This window comes from Malurus melanocephalus, unplaced genomic scaffold (assembly GCF_030028575.1).
Source record: "Malurus melanocephalus ecotype Western Australia unplaced genomic scaffold, MMel_1.1 scaffold_78, whole genome shotgun sequence".
Classification (NCBI taxonomy): domain Eukaryota; kingdom Metazoa; phylum Chordata; class Aves; order Passeriformes; family Maluridae; genus Malurus; species Malurus melanocephalus.
The window spans coordinates 486105-508532 of NW_026623310.1; the positions used below are offsets into that span (position 1 = coordinate 486105).

General features: G+C 40.4%; 2 protein-coding genes across 5 annotated transcripts in view; both read left to right on the forward strand.

The window, feature by feature from the left end:
• Positions 1 to 16043, forward strand: part of FNDC3A (fibronectin type III domain containing 3A) — a 111999-nt gene extending 95956 nt beyond the window's left edge. For 3 of the 4 annotated variants that reach the window (XM_057367357.1, XM_057367356.1, XM_057367359.1), the window contains 10 exons: positions 981 to 1099; positions 3186 to 3291; positions 3376 to 3551; positions 4619 to 4732; positions 6223 to 6372; positions 6457 to 6740; positions 8659 to 8868; positions 10218 to 10384; positions 10944 to 11071; positions 13563 to 16043. In XM_057367357.1, coding sequence (XP_057223340.1) covers positions 981 to 1099; positions 3186 to 3291; positions 3376 to 3551; positions 4619 to 4732; positions 6223 to 6372; positions 6457 to 6740; positions 8659 to 8868; positions 10218 to 10384; positions 10944 to 11071; positions 13563 to 13877 — 1769 coding nt within the window. In that variant the 3' untranslated portion in view covers positions 13878 to 16043. The other variant, XM_057367358.1, reaches the window with a different exon arrangement.
• Positions 16044 to 16221: 178 nt separating this feature from the next.
• On the forward strand, positions 16222 to 22347 carry MLNR (motilin receptor). The gene is made up of 2 exons (XM_057367360.1): positions 16222 to 17013; positions 18846 to 22347. Exons 1-2 carry the CDS (start codon positions 16245 to 16247, stop codon positions 19157 to 19159), a joined length of 1083 nt encoding a protein of 360 aa, XP_057223343.1. The 5' UTR covers positions 16222 to 16244; the 3' UTR covers positions 19160 to 22347.
• Positions 22348 to 22428: the final 81 nt, after the last annotated feature.

The window sequence follows — 22428 nt, forward strand, 5'->3', positions numbered from 1 at the left end:
GTTGTCTGCATGGCATATGAAAGAAAAGCGAGTACTCTATCACTGTTAAAGGAGAACAATGATGCAGCTGGGATAGCTTTCTGCTGTTGTTCTGTTCTTTCATGCAGAAATTGGACATAAACCTATCTTTCTAAATTATTTAAAAATGTAGACCTCTTAAGTAGCCTTACTGAGTTCAGAAACACAGTCTTATTGAGAATGAAAGTTTAAACTTCTCCAATGCTGTGTCCAACTTGTCCAGTGCTATGRTGGGAGCCCTCTCAGGTCTCTCAACTGTGTTTCTTTTTATACTTAGTCTGTTGCTTTCCTCTCTGTTACATGTCCACATCAAGTCGCTTGTGGAATGATGCACCCAAGCCTTTAATGTAAATCTAGTGAGTTGTACATTATGTTCCATTCCCAGCCCTCTGAATTCTGTGGTGTATTGAGTTGTTGGAGATTTAATTAAAAGTTCCCAGGTTCTCTGTTTAATCTCTTAAAAAGACAGAGAGAATGCTAAAGAGTTTCTGATTTAAGAGTTATAAATAACGGAATCAGTATTTCAGATGCTACGGACATTCAGGAACACAGAAACAAACTTCATTAATTTAAATTGTAGTTACAGCCTGCAACACGCTGATGTAATTTGAAGTTTCTTTTCCATTAAAAATTTTACTTTTGTATCTTTCCTACATATTTGATTATGAWGTTGAATGTGCTTGCTGACCCGGTAATAACTATTTCATTAAAAATGAGTTCTCTTCTAGTTAGGGTAAATACCAAATAAGGAAGCTGTTTCACTTCAACAGATCTACACCTAGGAAACTATCTTTATGAAATTATAGGATCTTCCAGGAAATTCAAAGCAATCTAAATTTCTATTTTTTTTTATAAACATCAGGCACACATTTATTAAGTGAAGTTAGGATACCTGCTATGGCTGGTACTGAAGTGCAGCAGATTACACTTTGGTTCATTGCTATTTATTGCTAACCTTTCAGGAAACAAATGGGATACAATATACAGCGGAGCCACTAGGGAACATGTGTGTGACCGACTAAATCCGGGCTCTTCCTATCGCTTGCGTGTATATTGCTTTGGGGAAGGCGGACAAAGCACGGTAATATGAGCTAATATTTTTCTTAAATAAAATTTCTCTCTGTAAGAAAATCTGGTCCAGTAGATATTTAAGCAAATACTGTGCAGAAGTGCCTAACAAAATAATYATAATAAGAATGTCAGATAAGTTCTAGTATTGATGCACAGTAGGTCAAGTTTCTGTTCGTTTTTTAGAGAAATATACGTGACTATTCTGATATTATGTTTTAACATGATTGTCTTATTTACAGAAACAGATACTTTTCCTATGTGATACATTGATACAATGTTATTTATTAAGGCCTAACCCAATACAGCTGTGTAAGTAGAGTACTGGAACAGGCTCCTCATGAAGTGGTCACAGCACCAAGCATAACAGAGTTCAGGAAGCATTTGGACAATGGTCTTTCACATACTGTGATTCTTGGTGCTGTCATGGGGCCAGGACCTGGACTTCAATGATCCTTGTGGATCCCTTCCAACTCAGAAGATTCTCTGAATCTGTGAATTTAATGTGTTCACTGTAGTGAGTGTAGTGCCTTGTCTTAGTAACCAAGTCAACCCAGCAGACAGGGGAGAAAGAGTCTCCACTCAGGCTTTACAGGGTTTACATGCTATCTGCAGCACAATTACAATGTTTACATTACCCTACCTTTCAGTATGCCCAAACTATTTGCTGTGCCGTACTGTGCTCCCTCATATATGTACATTGCATACACGCACATGTGCACTGTCATTTCTGTGGTGTAGTTCCGCTGCCAGTGCCAAAATGTCATGCTGTATTCCTCTCCCTTCTCAGCACCAAGTGTAGCAAAGCCAGCCCTGACTCTCTGCAGACTTCCAGCAGGGCTCTCACAAAACCCTTAAGGCTTTGCATTCTTGGTGTTTGCTTTTTCCACCCAGCCCCGCCTTATGACATGAAATGTATGTGCTCTTCCTCAACATAGAAGTCTCCTGCAAAGACAACCTTGATTACAGCCACCTTGTCTTAAGAAGAAAATCTGGACTCCTTCAAAGCTGGCTTGGCTGCAGTGCTTTCCTAGTTACCAAACCACAAGTCTTTGGAGACTTTTACTCTGCCAACCTACTATCCCGCAACCCAAACCCATGATTTTAGAATATACGTTGAGTACCAAAGAGAAAATAACTTCCAGAAAGTTCTGATGCTTTCTGAAGGTGTCAGAAATCGACAGAACTATAAAGAAAGATGTAATTAACTTTCCTGCAGCTTCTCATGAACATATGCTGAGAAACGTTTCTGCTTTTTAAGTAGCTGCAGTTGTTCAGTGCAACAATGCATTCTGAAAAACAGCAGATTGTTCAAGAAAGACTGGATTGGACATACATAGAAACCGGTTGTGACTGAGCTTCTGAGATTCATTTCTTCTGTAAACTTAAAGACTTTCAGACTTCTTATTCATTCTGTATCATACTGAAGCTAATAACCCCTCGCTGTCTCTGCTCACTCCTRTCTGTGTCCAGAACGGTCAGTGCCATCTGCTGCATGTTATTATGTTCTTAGGGTTTTTTTGTACAAACCTCAAATCAGAGGTGGAAGCTTAAGTTGCACATGAAGTGTTGCTAAACAGTGAAAAAGTTGAATTTTTTTTCCAGTCTCTTCTGATTGACACTGCTGCCCACTTTTGCTTTCTGAAAGGTATTTCCACAGGAAGTATACAACCCGTAGAGTAAGGGTTTAAAACTCATTAAACTGGAGTCCGATGCAAAAGAGAACAACCCTTAGCGTAAGGGTTTAAAACTTATTAAACTGGACTCTGACGCAAAAGAGAATGAGTTTATGTTGAATAAGTCATATTTCAGGCATCTATACTAGGTTTATACTGATAATTAACCACTGTCTTTAAGTCAACCYCTTGCATGTGTGCCAAATTACAAAAGCAAATGTTGCATATTGTGTGATTATTTTGACATCGTTTCTGTTACAAGAAATCACTTGTCACATACTAGATCACTTCAGCCCCTTCACATATTTGAAGATGTCATTAAAAAAGGGGAATATCTTGTTTCTGACTCAGTTATTTGCCTTTATTTGTGGTATTTGCTTGTTTTGGCTTGGACAGCTTCATTAATCTATCTTTCCTTTGTAGGTATCTGATTCCTTATTGGTGCAGACACCAGCTGTGGTTCCTGGTCCATGCCAGCCTCCAAGGCTACAGGGCAGACCAAGAGCAAGAGAAATTCAATTGCGTTGGGGTAATTCTATTACAAGTGTTAGTGATTGTAAGGAATCCATATGTGTTAAAATTGAATAAGATTTTTTTTTTTTCTTATTTTTAGGACCACCTCAGGTAGACGGCGGTTCACCAGTTACCTGTTACGGTGTGGAAATGTTTCAGGCAGAAACCAATGAGCACAGAGAGGTTTATCAGGGTTCTGATGTTGAATGCACAGTGGGCAGCCTTCTTCCAGGGAGGATGTACAGCTTCAGACTGAGAGCAGCTAACAAGGCTGGGGTAAGGAGGCAGTTTGAAACYAAATTTGTTCCAGAGACTGCAGTCACTACTAAGGATCTTCTATTTCAAAAGACTCATTTAACAGTAATTTTAAAAAGAGGATTTCCTAATATAGGTCCAAATGACCATTTGAGTCACATAGCTWACTATTGTGTGGGAATAGACAGTCAAACATCAGTTTATAGTGAAGGAGATTTTTAGATGAAAGGAAGAGAAAATAGCTAATTATGTCTTTTATCTGAATAGTAATATTAGGAAATGCTAAGTACTTTATTAAAGCACTGTTACAATTTCAGTATTCTTATGCGAAGTAAGGTAATGAATTAATTTCTGTATACAGCTTTGTAAATTAATTGACCTTTATTTTTACAACTTTTGGTGTTCCAGAACATCATAATTAGTGTTTCCTGACTCTCTCCACTTTTATATTTAGTTTAACTTCTGAGTACATGTTCCATCAGATACAAGACTATTTTCCCTCTTTGGAATATTAAATGTGTTTAAATCAATTGTTGCTGTAGAGCAAGCTTTATTTCGTTATGTACCCAAAGTCCTGATTTGTTCAATAATGTACACTTCATAAAAAACTGTCAGACAAGTTGACACTGTTTGTGAAGAGGTCTACAGCTTAAGGCTTTAAAGCATTATCCTAACTTTTATCCTCCCTCCACCCTGGAAAGAATTGTTCATAGTTCAGCAGTTTTTGAATCCTTTATTTCTTATAAATAGGTATAAATAGGCAGTACAAATTGTTTTATGTTCCAATGCAGCTGTCATGTAATTTCAAAATAAGACTTTATATAGCATTTCCCTGTTTTTCCCAAGAGTCTGAAGTGTCAAATTTATTCACATTGCATTTGCTGGAGCAAAGAAGAATTTACAGCTATTCTGGAGAACAGTCAGATACTGAAATAAATCCTGAATCCACAGTCCATAGAAATTTGTTTTGTAAAGAAGTAATACAAAGTTTCAGACTGCTATTACATGTCCCTACTATGGTACACTGTTATTTAAAAAGTAGTAATTCTGTTTTTACAATTTAGTTCTATCAACTTTCTTTTTAATAGTTTGGACCTTACTCAGAAAAATGTGAAATAACTACAGCACCTGGACCCCCCGATCAGTGCAAGCCCCCTCAGGTGGCATGCAGATCTGCTGCATGTGCTCAGGTGTCATGGGAGGTAAGAACGCCATGGTAACAYCTGTCTTAACAAAATGGTCTTCTGCATTTTTGAGCTCAGCTTGAAAAGCCTAATATTTTCACTTTATTTGTAAGCATATTTACCTGATTATCCAACAGATAAAACCTTAGTCATTCATCATGCCGTTATAAGTCATCTGTAGCTTGGCAGACTGCAGGTACTGGATCTTACTGTGTTCTTTTGTTTAAAAGTCTTGTCACAGCTACTGCTCTGCATTTGCGAGTGATGCAGTCTCATCTTAAAATTTTTCTTTAATATAGTTACAGTTCCTCAGAGACAATGTATCCACATAATACAATAGATTATTTTGCATTTCTTGAGTTTATAATCTGATTTCATTTTATATAATTACATCAGTAACAATGTAGCAAAAGCCTCACAGACTTCCTATAAACCCATAGTATTTAGATATCTGATTAAAAATGCAATAGATAAAAGTTAAGCTTGTAAAAAGAAGGATTCTATCTGGGAATACTGTTTAAACACAGCATTTTAGTGGCTTAGAGATGGGGTGAAGTATCTGACTTACAGAACTGTACAGGAAAAAAAAATCTCTTAAAACATTCAGGTGGGAGTTAATTTGAGTGATGTTAGATGTCTATTTTACAGAATCACACAGTAATTAAAGCACAAGTAGACCTCTAGATGTCATTTAGTTCCACCTTCTGTTCAAATAGGTGAGGTTTCTCATGGTCTTTCTCAGTGAAATTTTATTTATCTCAGAGGATGAAAATGTTGTGGGCTAGTAAAACTGTCTGGGTAAACTCTCATTCTGTAGGATTTTTGTTTATGTCTAGTCAAAATACCCTTTAATGTAAGTCATGACTCTTGTCTTGGCACTATGTCATCTTCAAGAAAAATTTTTGTCATAATCTTGTACCTGCCCAGTAAGTAACTTAAGGCCGCAGTAAGATCTCCYCTTAGCTGTATTATCAAATAAGCCTTACCTTTGGCTGTGTGTTGCACTCCTGCTTCATGACCCTTCACTGGACTTACTCAGTTACATCAATGTCCATCTCCTTTTGGGGATCCCAAGACAGGACATGGTACTGGAGATGCAGCCTCACAAGTGCTGAGGAGTCACTATTCCTTTTACTTTCTTGCTGCACACTTGCTAATACAGCCAGTATGTAGTTCATCTTCATCAGACACACACTGCTGATTCACGTTCAGCTTTCTCACCAGGACTCACAGGGGTTTTTTTGAGTAAGGTTGCTCCTCAGCCTATACTTTTTTACCCCAGTTCAGAACTTTGTATCTGCTGTTGTCTGYGTTGAACTTCCTGAAGTATCCGATTCTGCTTGTTATTTGTATTGTACTAAATTAAAAATCAGCAAAGAAATGGGAGGGTAAGATTCCTCTGAAACAAAAAAAAAAAAAGGTGCAGTCAGTTTCAATGTTCTTTTGTTTTGTTTTTTTTTTCTTGAGTCGGTGAATTTAACTTTTAATTATTTATATCCATATTTAAGGTACCAGTAAGTAATGGAGCTGATGTCACAGAGTATCGACTGGAGTGGGGCGGTGTGGAAGGATGCATGCAGATGTCCTATTGTGGGCCTGGGCTCAGCTGTGAAGTGAAAGGGCTTTTGCCTGCAACTATATACTATTGCAGGGTTCAGGTAAAGATGTAAAACTGTTGTTAGTGAAATCTGGAAACAGGAATTTACTCTGCCATAAAAACATGGTCTGCTTTTGATTTGCAGGCAGTGAATGTTGCAGGTGCAGGCCCTTTCAGTGAAGTAGTGGCATGTATGACTCCAGCATCTGTACCTGCAGTTGTGGCCTGTCTTCGTGGACTAAGTGAAGATGAAGTTGAAAGTCCACACTATTCTCCTTCCACATGCCTTGCTATAAGCTGGGACGAACCTTGTGACCATGGATCTGAAATCCTTGGCTATAGCATAGACTTTGGAGATAAGCAACCAATAACTGTTGGGAAGGATCTGACCTATTTTATAGGTGGCTTACAGCCAGATACTACCTACAGGTATGTGATGCACAGCTACTTGACAGCCTGCTGTTTCTTCCACAAGAGCAGATGCTTTGTCTCCTTACATTTTTTTACTGTCTTCATGGTTCCTCTCAGAGACATGTTAGTGCACAGCCATGGAGTAAAAAGAAGTTTTGTAGTGATGATAATCATAAATAGATGAGCTGTGCTATTTTTATTTTCTTTAAAAAACAATTTATGTTAGTCATTTGTAGTACTRTATCTCCCTGGTAAATGCGTCAGTTTAACTGAATTCACGTTACATATTCAGATTCATTATTGGTTTTGGACCGATTGCTTCACTATTTGAAAAGGCAAAATCCATCCAAGGAAGGACTATGTCCAATCTGATCTAATGACAGCTCGTTGCAACTTGCRAGGTCTTATCTGCAGAAAAAGCAGAATTCAGCACAAAGAGTAACAGCTTGAAAAATCAGCCAACTATGGATCTCTTCTGAAAAATTTTAGTTGCTGAAGTCATCCCTTATGTTTGGTCTAAGGGTTACTGACAAATACAATTGCTAAAATCAGTCATTCTGCCTGAAGGCACTGTACATCCCTGTCACAAAAACACGTCCTCAGTGTTAAAGGAGAATGGCAATCCCACTGAAGTCAAACTTTTAGCCCACTCTGATTTCAGTATAATTAGGATATCATCTGGCTATGCAGTTTTCTGAATCCTTAATTACTGTTTTAAGGGTTTTTGTCAGACTGCAGTGTTTCTGTATGCCTTATAATTATTTACCAATAATGCTGGCAATCTGAAGAGCTGTTGCTCTCAATGTCAATAGATGGAAAAAAAGAGAAGCTTCTATTGCAGAGATAGGTCTATACATCTACCCACATAAGATTTTTTATAGAATGCACGGTCAACTCTTTGTGCAAATAAAAAATTGCATGTATTAACCTTAGTTCTTGGCTGTAATAAATCAGCATGATGTCAAATATTACTGTAGTGAAGGAGAAATATTTATTCTTTAGCCTGCATACACATTTGTGTTTCCACATTTTGCAGTTGTGTGGTTGATTGTTTCAGAAGTAGTAATTTAGGTAATTCAAGTAATTACTGTGATTACTTTTTTCTCATTACATAGACACTAYTTTGGACAAGCAAATTAAGTTTGCAAAATGAAAGACACACTTTGCTCCCTATGGCTACCTGTGAGATACATAAAGAGCCTCTGTTTTCTGCTTTTTCCTTTTCACAAATAAATTTCTTGTCTAAATTTTTTAATTCTTACTTACAAATCTAATGCCAGCATTGTCTTTCTTGAAGTATGAAAGAAGAAAAACAAAACCCTACCTTATCCCTGAGTATCAAGTTCTACAACTTCCTCAGCTATCYGCTTGGTGACTTCTAGTTTCCCCCTCTCACTCTGCAGGCAGACCCAAGAGGGCTTGTGTTTGCAGGTGCCCAGAGATGTGTTACTGGTGGATACAGCAAGAAAGGTGGCTGGGCACCATCGCTTTATTTTCACGTGAATAGGATCTGTTAAAAAAAAGTCTGTAAAATTAGTAATTCTTGAACTCACCTGATAAAATAGTCACAGATAYGGTTTCCCCTCTTTGGGGTGGGTTTTTTTATGTAGCCCCATCACTCCAGTGTGGCTATCAAAACTTCCGGTACAAGGCCTGCAAAAGATGAACCACTCTTGAAGTAGCTCATGGAGCTTTTGCAGTTTTTCACTAATGTGAATTTATTTTGAATATTTTTAATCAAACCAGCTCCTTATAATGTGGTAAGGAATGTGACACACCTGCATATTGTTGATAGTCTGTCAAAGCATAATACTGATAAAAGTCTTCATTATAGATAGTATCATTATTCTGTCTTTAATGAGAATGGTGGATATAACCAGTTATTTCTTAGCATCTAATTTCAAGTTAATTTATTCTCTCTTTTTCCAAATTCYAGAGTACGCATTCAAGCCCTAAATAGTATTGGAGCGGGTCCTTTCAGCCACACCGTAAAACTGAAAACAAAACCTCTCCCCCCGGATCCGCCTCGCCTGGAATGTGCTGCATACAGTTCTCAGACTCTCAAGCTGAAGTGGGGAGAGGGAACTGCAAAAGCATTAACTGACTCTATCCAGTACCACCTTCAAATGGAGGATAAGAACGGAAGGTTGGTTTTGGCATCACTTTAATCTGCCCAGTATCACTGGGATCTGATGCTTAGGAGATAGCAGCAAAGGACAAAACTCCATATTCTTTGCTGAATTTACAACAGATGTAGGAGGTCATCTCATCTGGCAAGGCAAGAAGGGCTTTAGTTTTCTGTGCTGAGAAGTATAAGATTAAAAATGTCATTGTCTTTTACTTATGCTTCAACATGAAGAGTTTAATGCAGTGTTTTGTACCAGTGCACTTTTCTCTCTCGCTTTTGGTTAAMTATTTTGTCAAAGTAACAAGTCAAATCAGTGTTGTGAATTTTATATACTTAATATTGGAAGGGATGAATGCTTTACTCTCTGTTGCCTTATATACAATTATTTTAGTGGAAAATAATGCAAATTATTATTTTAAGGCATCCCTTGTCTCAAATTAGAATGTCAGTTGAGATAGTATAGCAAGAACCCTTGCCTAAATGATAAAATGAGCAGCACTGCTATAGAGTGTTCCATGTCTGATAAGCAGCCTTACAACAAGATAAGAGATCTACTATGTGAAATGCTGTGCTATAAGGAGGAAGATAAATTAGACTCTTTAACTGGAAAGAAATTCATTGCCATTACCAAAGAGTAGGTCATGTGCAGGTCTATTKTAATTTTTAAAGAAAAGAAAAAGCTGAAGTAGATGACAACCCCTGCAGGAAGAGAGAAATTTGTGCTGTCTCCTGGAGACACCAAAACTGACAATCAAGCAAGAGCTGCCGTGATCAGTTTGTGCAAGAACTGCAACATGAAGGAGAGTGGCCAGTGTACAAAACTCTCAGAAAGAGATTTGGTGTGCCTTACAATTGTGACTGTGCCCTCCTGTGTAGGACTGCATGAGCCCCATCTCCAACAATTATGTACAGGAGCAATTGGATCCATGGCACTTATTTTAGATGTAGTAGGAGACARTTGCAAAGGGCAAAAAGCTAAAATCTAGTTATGTAATTTTGAAAAGTTGAAGATGTTGGAGGAGTAGATGGCCAAGGGAAAAAAATGCAGCTCATTGARACTGCTGTCTTTTCCCATTGTTTTTAATGCACAACAGTTTCTTAAAATGCTTAGGACYATTTTTGGTAAGAGATAATCTGTAGTGTTCTTTGTGCAAGAGTTTTTTATTTCAAAGACATGAGAAATAAAAACTTAGCCCTGGAAAATGAGCTTATTGTTTTATAGTAGCCAGAACAATATTTAACTCTGAAGTGTTTCTGGGATTTTCATTAGATTCTGGGAAATTATAGGAACATGTTTAAAGACAATACTGTAGCTGCTTCGGAAGTCCTTTTCTGTGTTCAAAATAAGCTACTCATTCCATTTTCAGGTTTGTATCCTTGTACAGAGGACCATGTCATACATACAAAGTTCAAAGACTCAGTGAGTCAACATCATACAAATTTTGTATTCAGGCATGTAATGAAGCTGGTGAAGGCCCCCTTTCTCAAGAATACATTTTCACTACTCCCAAATCTGTTCCAGCTGCCTTGAAGGGTAAGGATGCTTCTTTTTCCATTTGCAGGGTGGGAGGTTGGTTTTGGTATTATGCTGTATTTGGGACATTGAGAATACTAAACACTTTTTAAAGTGCAGGTAGGGATAGTGAGAAAATGCTCCTTTTACATAATTGCCTAAAATGTTCACTCCAAATATGAAAGACTCAGGGTTTATAGCTTCTTTAACATAAGAAGGTTTGTACTTAGAATATGTACTTACCAGGAGAGTGGCAAGTTTAGGTGAAAATGCTTCCTAGCATGTTTAGAATAATTGTAAGCATTGCAGTTTGGAGATTTTTGGTATATGATGCACACTTAAGTCACCAAATTTTATTTGCCTTCTCTTAAGTGATACCTAAACTAGAAAGAGAGGCCTATATGAATTGTTAGTTGTTGTTCCAGAAAACACTGGAGGAAGAATACATGTGAATCTGAATCTTTTGCTTCTCTGAGACAAAACAACAGGAAGAATATAACGTTTTCCAGGTCATTAGAGTATGACATTATGTGACAGGGAACGCAGAKCTAGCTGTCACTTTTGTGCTTCCTTCCTTTAGTACCAAGGATAGAGAGAATAAATGATCACACTTGTGAAATCACGTGGGAGGTTGTGCAACCCATGAAGGGTGATCCAGTTATCTACTGTCTTCAGGTCATGGTGGGAAAAGACTCAGAATTCAAACAGGTATGAAGTATTTGATTTATTTTAGTTTTCTTCAATTACTATTTGTGATAACTAGTTTAGTAAAATTAGTTGAGACTAGTTTAGATTTAGTAAAGCTTATTTTGTTCCAGTATGCTTGTAGTCACCATGTTAACTTTTTGTTACTAAATAATATAGGGTAGTATCTCCGAAACCCATCCTCACATAGAAAGGAGATTCTGCACTGAATTTCAGCCTCTCTGGGTTACACTGATGTTCACTAAATACAGCTTGACACCCCAAGTGGTGAGGCAGTCATCTCATAATGGAACAACTGACAAAAAGAAACCTTTTAGCTAATGGTACAGAATTCAGATTGGGGAGAAAAGGGGCAAAGGGTTCTCTTTGCACTAAGAGCAAAGAAGCAGTTTGAATGGAGGATAATTTGTAGCTTGGCATTTCAGTGCTAATTTTGCTTCCCTATAAACTGTCTGATATTTGACATGAAATTAGACTTAAAAAGTATTTTATACTATTAAGCCAAGGAACTTTCCTTCCAGAACAGAAACAGTTAATTCTAGTGCATTATAATTTTATTATAGTTCAATATTAAAAAAGTTTTGCCTGKGCTTTGATAGATTCTAGGCCTTAATAGTTTCATAACCTCTAGTGTAGCACTGTGTTTGTTATGCCCATTTGTTAAATTTTTCAGTAAAAGATGAGGCGTTTGTTATCTTGCYGTGTGAATATTCTTTTTTGTAACTTTAACATTGTAAGTGCAACATTAGGTATGTAAAGCATAGTCTGTGTTGCTTTTAGACATGGAGTCAAATCACGCTTTGATTATCAGTGTGTATTGCCAAATGAGCTGGGCACGAAAATAAAGTTTGCTCTTTGAGTATGGAAATAACAAAGTAGACTGAGGTGTGTGATTGCTTTTGCCTCTGCAGAACATTCTAGAATAGTAAATTAAAATTAAATAAAAAGACTAATTTGCAAAAACTAAAATTGGAACAATCAAGGAGTAAATATTATGAAAACAGCCTTTAAGACACTTAGACATGATAGTGGCAATTTTGTTTGACATGAACAGAAAATAAACTGCCTGGAAGTCTACTCTAAACTGTTTCCAGCCATTTTGCTGCCAAAACTTCATTTTCCTCTCCTCTTTCTCCCTGATCCATCATCCAAATTGCTCATGCCATTGCTCCCCCCATGYTACAGCCAAAATAAGTTCATAATGTGCTATATGAGCTGTATACATCAGTCAAAGATCTTAAATGGGTTGGGAAGCTACCATATACATACCCCAGGAAGCACATTGAAAGGGAAGGCAACTTTTGGCAAGGCATTGGAGACAAGCAGCTGAGGATGGTAACCCCTGCCAGCTGGCATAACTGGAGCTGGAGTAGAATGTGTGTCAGTGGCCTGTTTGCTCAYTCCCAAATGCATGATCCGAATTAGCAGAATTTTGAGGAAGCTGCACTTCCAATGATCTGCCCTACCTCAGAGAGAAAAGTCTCTAGGTTGTAGATTCCAGTAAAACTCAGCTSTCTGGCTGTCAGAGAATTCTGTGAATAGCCTCAGGCACAGCAAGAGCTCTTCAAACAGCAGAATCAGAAGGGATTTCCTGCTTCTTTACATTTCTAGTTTGCATTTTCAGAATACTGTCTAACAATATGGTAACTGTGGGGAAAGCTCCTGATGATGTGATATTTCTGTGCTGTGCTACCAGTTAAATAAAACAAATCAAGATATTTGGAGGTGGGAGGGTGAAGGAGTTTAAAGGGATAAATCAGATTGCACTAAGCTATCCCTCTAATACCTCAGTACCCATTGATGTACCTTTAACTGCACCCTCATGAGGTTTTGTTGGCTTTCGCAGAGCCTTTACATAGGTACAAATTTAATTAATTTAAGAAACCAGAATTTATATTTCACTGGCTTAGGCACTCCATGCCGAAGAGTTGTGAATTCATGTTAACGAGCTAACTGAGATACCTTTGTAGAATATCCTCATAAGCCATCTCTGTCTTGGGAATATGATGAAATTAAAAAATCACAGAGAGGGCTCTGTGGCTCTCCTGATACAGTGTTTATTGGGATTAATGATAATATTTTAAATACACAATAACTACGACAAAGTACATTGGATTACATTAATGATTTAGCTTGATACAGAGTGAACTGCCTGAAATCCCATGATACGATACTGTATGTTGCATCCCATTGTAAGTAGTCACTACCTGAGCACTGGGGCTTATGACAGAGTTTATTTGKTGTAAAACACTTCATTCCTCAAAAGCACGCATAGTTCTCATGTTTCACCGAAAGGACTGGAGACTTTATCTGGTATTTAAATTGCTTGTTTGAGCTTTCTATTCATTTTTCCTTGTGTGGGTCAAAACACTATTGAGTTGTCATCCTTTTTACAGTTAGCTTCACCATCAACAAAACCATACTGAGATACATGTGTGTATATAGGACTTTTTCACGTGATGTATCCCTTTCCCCCCCCCCCCCTTATTGCCAGATTTATAAGGGCCCGGACTGGTCATTCCGATACACAGGCCTCCAGCTGAACTGTGAATACCGATTCCGCGTGTGTGCCATTCGCCAGTGCCAAGAGGCCACGGGTCACCAGGACCTGGTCGGCCCCTACAGCACCCCAGTGCTATTCATCTCTCAGAGGACTGAACCACCGGCAAGCACCAACAAGGACACTGTGCAAACCACAAGGACACAATGGTCACAGAGCGACCAAGTGTGTGCTGCTGTCATCCTTGCACTTTTTGCTATCTTTTCCATTCTGATTGCTGTTATCATTCAGTACTTYGTCATAAAGTGAAGAAAAGAGATCTATTTTATAATGCTGCCCATTACATTTTACTTTCTCATAATCTAAAAGTAATTCTGTTCTCTTGCTTTTATAAAACCAGGCATTTAGCACCGGCATTGGGACTGATGCAAACTTTCTCAGCCACTTTGAAATGCTTACTCATAGGTATAGGCTGACACATGTTACTAAAATGCAAGTCACAGAAATATAATCTTTTCTTTATATGCCTTCTTGCAGTAAAAACTCGATATGGGACAGTCACGCAGTGTTTAACAAAAAGGGTTTGACCAGTAAACACAGGTGTAAAGATGATTTCCTGGCCCATACTTCTAAGGGTTGCTACCATAACAGGGAAGAATGTGTAGATCTCATTTAGAACTTAAACTAACAAACTTGTGCTGTACACAATATTAATCTGATGCTGTGAAAGCAATTTAGCGCTGTATTTCTACCTCCTCATTTGTCTTAATTATTTGGGAAGCAGGATTTATGCTGAAAAACAGAAGGGGCTTTTCTCAGGCAGCAAATAATAAACTGGATGGAAGAGAATGCATGAAGGAAGCTTCTTATCTGATAAATGTGGAGTTCTTCACTGCAAGTAGATGTTTTCGAAAGACTACAAGGAGATGGCACAAGTGGTTTATCTTACCCCCAGGATTTGATGTTTACTTACAAAAATGCCTCTTTTACTTCTGAATACAGAAGGGGGAGCGTGAGAGAACTTATTAGATTTATTATTTAAATTGAAAAACACATTACTGAAGTTGACCTTTGATTGGATGCAGTTTATTCAGATGTCTGTGCCCTCAGATTTTGGCTAGTTAMATAGAATTTTGAGATAAAATTCATTATTGAATTTTTGCTGTTTCCCCAGCATTGACTTGCCATATCCGCCAGAAATAAGCACTGCCTTTTTTGTTTGTTTTCTTTCTTTTTCCCTTCCTTTCTTTCTTTCTTTGGGGCACCAAATCAGAAGACGAAGTGTAGTAATTTGCACCAGAAAACTTAAAGCTGCTTTTTTTCTTGAGATCCTAATGTTTAATGTAATGTCTCTTTGGATACTGTACCAAATTGTTGATTGCATGTAGTTAATGTTGCATTAGAGCACCTTGCAATTGCATAACTCATCAATGTTTTGTGAGCTTGCATTTGTGAGTTCTTGAATGACCAGACTGAATTTTAACAAGTATCCCATTGAACATCTTGCTAGATGTCAATGACTGCCAGTCACACAAAGCTAGTAGTGAAACTATCTTTAAAAAAAATCCTTGTCTCATCACACTTATTTGTTATACACTTTGTAATTAGCTACTTTTAATTTATTTGAGTTACAAGATAGTGGATCATTAATGACTTCTACTTGTGTTCAGTTTAGCATTTTTAAAAGTATTAAACACTTCTGTCAGTCTTAATAATAATAAAAAAGGAACCTCTGTCTTGTGCTTTGAAGATCTCTGAAGAATTTCTCTTATATTAGAACGGGCATGTATTGTAATTGTTTATATGTCCAATGATCTGTGCTGTAAAATAATGTTGCTGAGTTTTGTTTTTTTTTTTAAGAAAAAAAAAAAGAAATGGCGAAGAACTTGGCCTCCAAGAACGATCTGTCTTTAAAATGTACTGTATGTTTATATTTTATTTCGAATTTGTCGTTTGTACGTATAGGCTGATACCTTCCCACAGGATACCACGATAACTGATGTTTTCTAGAACCTTCTTAAAAGTGCCATGTTTGGCAGTGCAAATGAGGTTGCATGTCACAGCCCAGAGATTTCTTAYGGTTGAATGTCTAAAATGGTAAGATTGTTACTGCAGGTAACCTGCAGTGACTTATGTTTTTCATAGTAAAATTCAAATGAGCTCCTATTTTTGATAATCATTTAATAGTGTATTTGCCATTTGAGCCTCAGTGCATATTACTGCATTGGAGACAGTTTTTATTGTAATCTTTATTTTACCTCATATACTGTACATTCCAAAAATAAATAAATAAAAGAAAAAGAGAAACTCTAAAGTTTTTAAAACGCTATAGATACACTACCAAACATATCACTTTACGGTTGTACAACGTCAGGCTCCATGAAGACGAACCTGTATAGTCTGATAGAAAATATATAAAACGATGTAGCAAAATACCTTTAAGAGTCAGTGGACAATAAAAGTACCTTCTTTTTCGCTGTTGGTGGTCAGTCCTGTGCGCGCACCGCCGCCGCCCCTCTRCCCTCCCTCTCTCCTCCCCTGCCTCTGTCTCTCGGTCGGGCCCGCGGGGCGGGGCGGGGRCGCGGTACCTGCGCGGGCGGTGGAGGCGCGGGCGGGGCGGGGCCGGGCCGGAGGAAGGAGCGGCGCTGCCCCGGGCACGACGTGTCCCCCGGCGGGATGTGGCGCGGCGGCGGGAACGGCAGCGAGGGCGAGCCGGAGTGGCCATGGCCGTGGCCGCCTTGCGACGAGCGGCTGTGCCTGGCGCTGCCCATGTGGGTGCTCGTTCCCATCACGGCCGTCTGCTTGGGGCTCTTCGTGGTCGGCGTGGCGGGCAATGTGCTCACGGTGCTGGTCATCCGCAGTTACCGCGACATGAAGACCACCACCAACCTTTACCTGGGTAGCATGGCGGTCTCGGACCTGCTCATCCTCGTGGGGCTGCCCTTCGATCTCTACCGCCTCTGGCGCTCCCGGCCTTGGATCTTCGGGCAGCTGCTGTGCCGCCTCTCGCACTAYCTCAGTGAGGGGTGCACTTACTGCACTATCCTCCACATCACCGCCCTCACCGTGGAGCGCTACCTCGCCATCTGCTTCCCCCTCAAGGCCAAGGTGGTCGTCACCAAGCGCCGGGTGAAGGCCATCATCGGCGTCCTCTGGGTCTTTGCCTTCCTCTCCGCCAGCCCCTTCTTCTTCCTGGTCGGCGTGGAGCAGCCCGACAACCACACTGACTTCAGCCGCGAGTGCAAGCCCACCCCGCAGGCCCTGCAGTCAGGCCTGCTGGCCACCATGTTCTGGGTCACCACYTGCTACTTCGTCCTGCCCGTCACCTGCCTCAGCGTTCTCTATGGCTTCATCGGCCGCGAGCTGTGGCACAGCAATACCCGCCGGCGGGGCCCCAGCTCGCTCCGCCGGGAGAACAGGCACCACCAGACAATCAGGATCCTGGGTGAGTCCCGCTACCATCCCCATCGGGCTATGGCTGGGGCAAGGACCGGGGCTGGAGGGCCATGGCAGGACTGAAGCACCCGCAGCTTCCGTACAGGATAGGGAATAGCACAGGGGGACATCCCAGCCGCTCTGCCGAGCCCATCAGTACTCCTGGGAGCTGCCACGGCAGGGATTTCACTCCCTCACAGCTGAGGCTTTACCCGCGCGGCGTCGCAGATCCAGCAGCACGACTGCCCTCCTTAGAAATACCATTTTTCTGAATTTTACCGGGGAGATCCAAATAGAAGGTAGCCTGCAACTTCAGAAAAACATCAGCAGTCTCTTCCAGTGGGCAGCAACACCTTTGCATAGAAAATTTCTGCCTCTGAAAAGTGAGTTCTTAGCGGTCATTTGTAGTTCTCCTAGGAGTAAATCGACTGGTTGCCCAAGGAGGCTGAAAAAATAGCCACTTAACCCTGCGAGCTTTTGAAGATAAATCCCGTAATACCGAAGCACTTCCTACAGATGTAAGATGCTGATAATTTTTAGTTCATTTTCTTAGTCATACATTCACTAACCCAGCATCAGACTCTGGAAAGTTAGAGATCTTAGTCTGCTCTGGGGCTTTAAAGTTTGTAAGTAGTGACCAATCTGAAGGGAAAGAAAAAGGAAATCCAACAATTGACTAAAGAAGATAAAACAAAATGCCCCAATTTTTTTTTTTCCTACCTTTATTGTAGTTTTTACATGTCATGTGGGAAATCTAATGAGAGGTTTATCAGCTCGAGGGAAATAGCATAGCACAAAGGAAAGAAACTAATAAGTCTGAGACAATTTTGCTGATTTATTTGAGGAAGGAACTTACACTAAAGTAGGCACAAGGTTTTCCAACAGGAGTACCTATGTCCATGATTTCAACCCACTGAATGAGACCAATGCCCCCTTATCTCGAAGATCCAGCTCTGCTTTATATGTAGTGTATTTCAGGCGTAAACTTTCTTTGGCTTCATCCCTTTTTTTTTAAGCTCTAAGGAACATGGAGGATGTCCCACAAATGATTGTTTGTTTTACTTACATGCATTTATAAACAAAAGTAATTAAAAGTATGGATATAGTAATACACTTCTTTAATTGTTCCTCATCTTCTCCTGCTGTGTTCCTGTGTCAAGAAGGTTTGTATTTGCACTGTACTAAAATGCAACACAGAACCAGGTAAACAGCTGAATAGATTCAGGCTAGAGATCCATCTAGTCAAATAGCTGTCACCAGCAGTAATTGTCKGAGGATGTGTAAAAGCTTTAGTGGAAAAAATCAGTAGCCCAACAGCACTGTAAAATCTTTATGTTAGACACCATACTGTCACAATAGAGAGAATTCTGTGAAGCTTCGGTGACTGAGGTGCAGCCCTGGTCTTTTCCTGTSATGTAGACATGTTAAACCACAAGTCTGCAGCGAATGAAGCTGCTCTGGAGCTTCCACAAAAACTCTTTATTCTGACTTTTGTTTTCCTATCACATATGTGGCGTTACAGACATTGCCAAGGGGGATTTCTGTAGTGCCTGATGTTACTATATGGATATTATGCCACTGTTGTTTACATTTTTCTCAATAAGTCTCATCACACGGTTTAACTTTAGATTTTACCAGTTACCTTTTACTTCAAAGACTAACAGTCAGACTTGATGCTATTCCCGTTGTCACAGTTTTCCAACAGCTTAATGCCATTATTTCTGTATATCATTTGTATGAGTTAGAAGAACCTGCAAAATCAGCCATGTAAAATTCAGTTTACTGAATGGTTGAAAAGTTAACTCACTCCTTAACTGCCGCATGTGTTATTTTGTCTTATAGCTGTGGTGGTTCTGGCCTTTGTAATTTGCTGGTTGCCTTTCCACATTGGCAGGATCATATTTATAAACACTCGGGATATGAGGACGATGCTGTTCTCCCAGTACTTTAATGTATTCGCTCTGCAGCTTTTCTACCTGAGCGCATCCATCAACCCTGTCCTCTACAACCTCGTTTCGAAGAAGTACAGGGCAGCAGCCTGCAAGCTGCTGCTGCCACGCCGAGCTGCAGAAAGGGCTTTCACGGTAACAAAAGACGCTGGGGGCTACACAGAGACAAGTGCCAGCACAAGGAACGAGTACACCACTGGCTTCTGAGGCCGTACCCCTGCACTTTTTGAGGCATTCTTTCCTAAGGGAATTTCAGCAGAGTCACAAAAGGATGGACATTTGTTAGGGCATGTGGTGTTTCTTAACTGTTTGTATTTAGGATACCTTTATTTTTTTTTAACAGAGCAAGCAGGCACCATAAAAGGACAATGATGTGCAACTTGTGAAAGATGATAACTCAATAGGAAAAGCTGGAGTAAATTGCCAGTAAAACTGTGGGTTTACTTTATTACATATTGTTCACTGCATGTGTTCTGTGCCATTTCTAGTATTTTCTAAAAATCATAACACCAAGGTCTGCAGAGGAGCACTTCTTGGGTGCAGTAATGGGTAAAACTCCCAGATAGCCTAAGCCATTTTAAAATGGTTTCCTTATACGAGATTTTACGAAACAGAGTCTCGCAAGATGTAATGCAAAAAAAATGCAARACAGATGCAAAGAAAGTCACCCACCCGTCTGAACAGCCTTGGAAAAAGACTCATATGTTTTTAGTAACTGGTCCTGTAATCATGAAGAGGACTTCCCTGGGCAGTTTCACTAATTTCCCTTAGGAAGGCATCTGCTCTGCACAGCTCTGGGCTTAACCCTTTTGGCCTGACCCTCATGATCAAATAAGGTCTCTTACGTTAGCAACAAGTCCTCTGCAGCTGTAAAACTTACGATATCCCAGATCCCTTCCTTGGGATAGATGTTTGGTAAACGGTAGCAGTGTGTCTCCACTGTGTCACATTGTGTACTGCGTGTGCAAATAATGTGCCAAGTTAACCCATCTTGCCACAAGCAAGACCCATCACTGAATGTGCTGGACTATGCCCAGGACTAAGTGCTGCATAATGCTGCACTACAAGTCAAGAACCAACTCACTAATTCTGCTCCAAAAGATTTTAAATGCAAACTTCAACTGTACAATTTCAGAAGGAGGCTAGTTGTGACGAAAAGCTAGAAGAAGCTGCATCACAGTTTTCTCTAGAGGATCATCGCATCTGTGCATTTTACTTGTTACTTTATTGGCTCTAGTGGTGTAACTCTGTACCAGAATTGATGAAGTGGGACTGTGCTTACAGGAACATCACTGGTGGTATGCCCATGCCTGCCCCTGGTTCTCTGTTAACTTCTCCTTTCAGGCAGTTGTAGAGAGTGATACTGTCCCCCCGAGCCTTCTTTTCTCCAGACTAAACACCCCCATCTCCCTCAGCCATTCCTAACTTGTGCTCCAGACCCTGCACCAGCTCCATTGCCCTTCTCTGGACTCACTCCAGCACCTCAATGTCCTTCTAGTGAGGGGCCCAAAAATTGACACAGAATTTGAGGTGCTTCATCAGTGCCAAGTACAGGGGTGCAATCACTGCCCTGGTCCTGCTGGCCACACTACTGCTGATGCAGACCAGGACGACATTGCCTTTTGGCCACCTGGGCATTCTGACTCATATTCAGCTGCTGTCAACCAGCACCCCCGGGTCCTTTTCTGCTGGGTGGCTTTCCAGCCACTGTTGCCTGAATCTGTAGCACAGCATGGGGTTGTTGTGACCCAAGTGCAGGACCCAGCACTTAGCCTCATTGAGCCTCATACAACTGTTCTCAGCCCATCAATCCAACCTGTCCAGATCAATTCAACAGAATTTAACTGCCAGCTCAGAGATCTCAGGACAGCAGAGTGGAACCCAAGTCTTCTCTGGGTTTTAAAAGTATGACCAGTTCTCCATTAAACAATCTGAATCTGAGTCACTGAATAAAATTTTTAAAAGTTTGAAGACAGAAAAAAATCTGTCTCACTGCATACACATTAGGTTTTCTTTTTCTATTGTCTTCATATTCTGTGGGGAGAGCAGTTGTCTGCAAGGCTTGGGTTAGGTTGCTTTTGCTGGGGAAGTCATTAAAATGTTCAGTTGTCATGAAAGAACAGCTGTTATTTTGTGGGGGTTTGGACAAGTTATTATGAACAGTTATCTTTGTAAATGTATGTAGACCGAGGGGGAAAAGAAGCTTTATCACATTGATACGTGGCTGTGGAGCTGCTTCTAAGTGCCTGCAGTCTCCTGATAATGACTTTTCTTTTATCAATTGCTACTAAATTGGACTGGGAGTGAAACACTTGCCTAACAGAAATTTCCACAAAAGCTTAGGTACCAGAAGCACAAGGTGAGTGGGACAAGAGAGGGAAATGCCCTGGCAGGATGCACCCGCTTTTCGAGGGTGCACCCCCTCCCACAGAGAGCCCTGGCACTGCACTGCTCTCTCTGTATGCTGGCTGTCCAGGGTGGGGTCCCTCTCAGTTGGGACCTCCTTAGCTGGCTGCTCCCAAGCTCCTCATGGAGTGACTGTGTTTCTGCAGCAAGCTTCAGGCTTGGGATGCTCTTGTCCAGCCTCAAACATTGCAGCAGCGGGCTTCTGCTCCSAGTGGCAGACTACATGGAAATGGTCTGGTTTTCTGGGAAAGTTATTCATATCCCTATTATAAGTATCCCCTTTGCATGCTTAGTAGAATAACACAGGCAGCGAATCATACTTGTGAGCTTGTGGTACCTTTTGGTTAATGCTCTTTCCCCACCAGAACAAATGCATAGGAAATAGATGAAGTTTGGGGTGTTTACTCAGAATTAACCAGACCTGGCACTGTTGTCTCTGTCATTCAGTACTGGATTGTGTGAGCAGGGATGTTGTAATAAAATAGCACTTCCCAGGAACTCTGTGTCCAGGCTCTCTGTAATTATTTCAGAAGTAGTTTCCATACCACAAAGCTACAAAATACAAGGGAAAAGGGACTAGAGGGTGCAGAGTACTTTGCCAGGCAGAGAGGAAGATATGAAAATTTTAGAAAGAGAGAGAAAATGGGGCAGGTGTGTAAAACAAAAGCACAGAGACCAGATGATTAAAAGGAAAGCATGGTTCGATAGTCTGTTTTGAAAGCACATSTGTAGTTATGTTGAAGCTCACAGGAAAGAAAATCAGTGATTTGACAGAGCCCTGAGACTTGCTAGAGTTGTGATTGTACTTAGGAAGAGCTGAACCCAAAGTTAGTCACCTGAAGCTTGACAGGAACCTCAAACTGTTCTTTCTTCAACACATGAACAGATTTTTTCTGAACAGAGAGGAAAGAAATTCCTCCCACGGACCATAGATGAAAGGCACATCTGAGATCCTGGGGTGGCATTTGGGAATGCTTGGCAGGAAAAGGAAGGAAGGAAGGAAGGAAGGAAGGAAGGAAGGAAGGAAGGAAGGAAGGAAGGAAGGAAGGAAGGAAGGAAGGAAGGAAGGA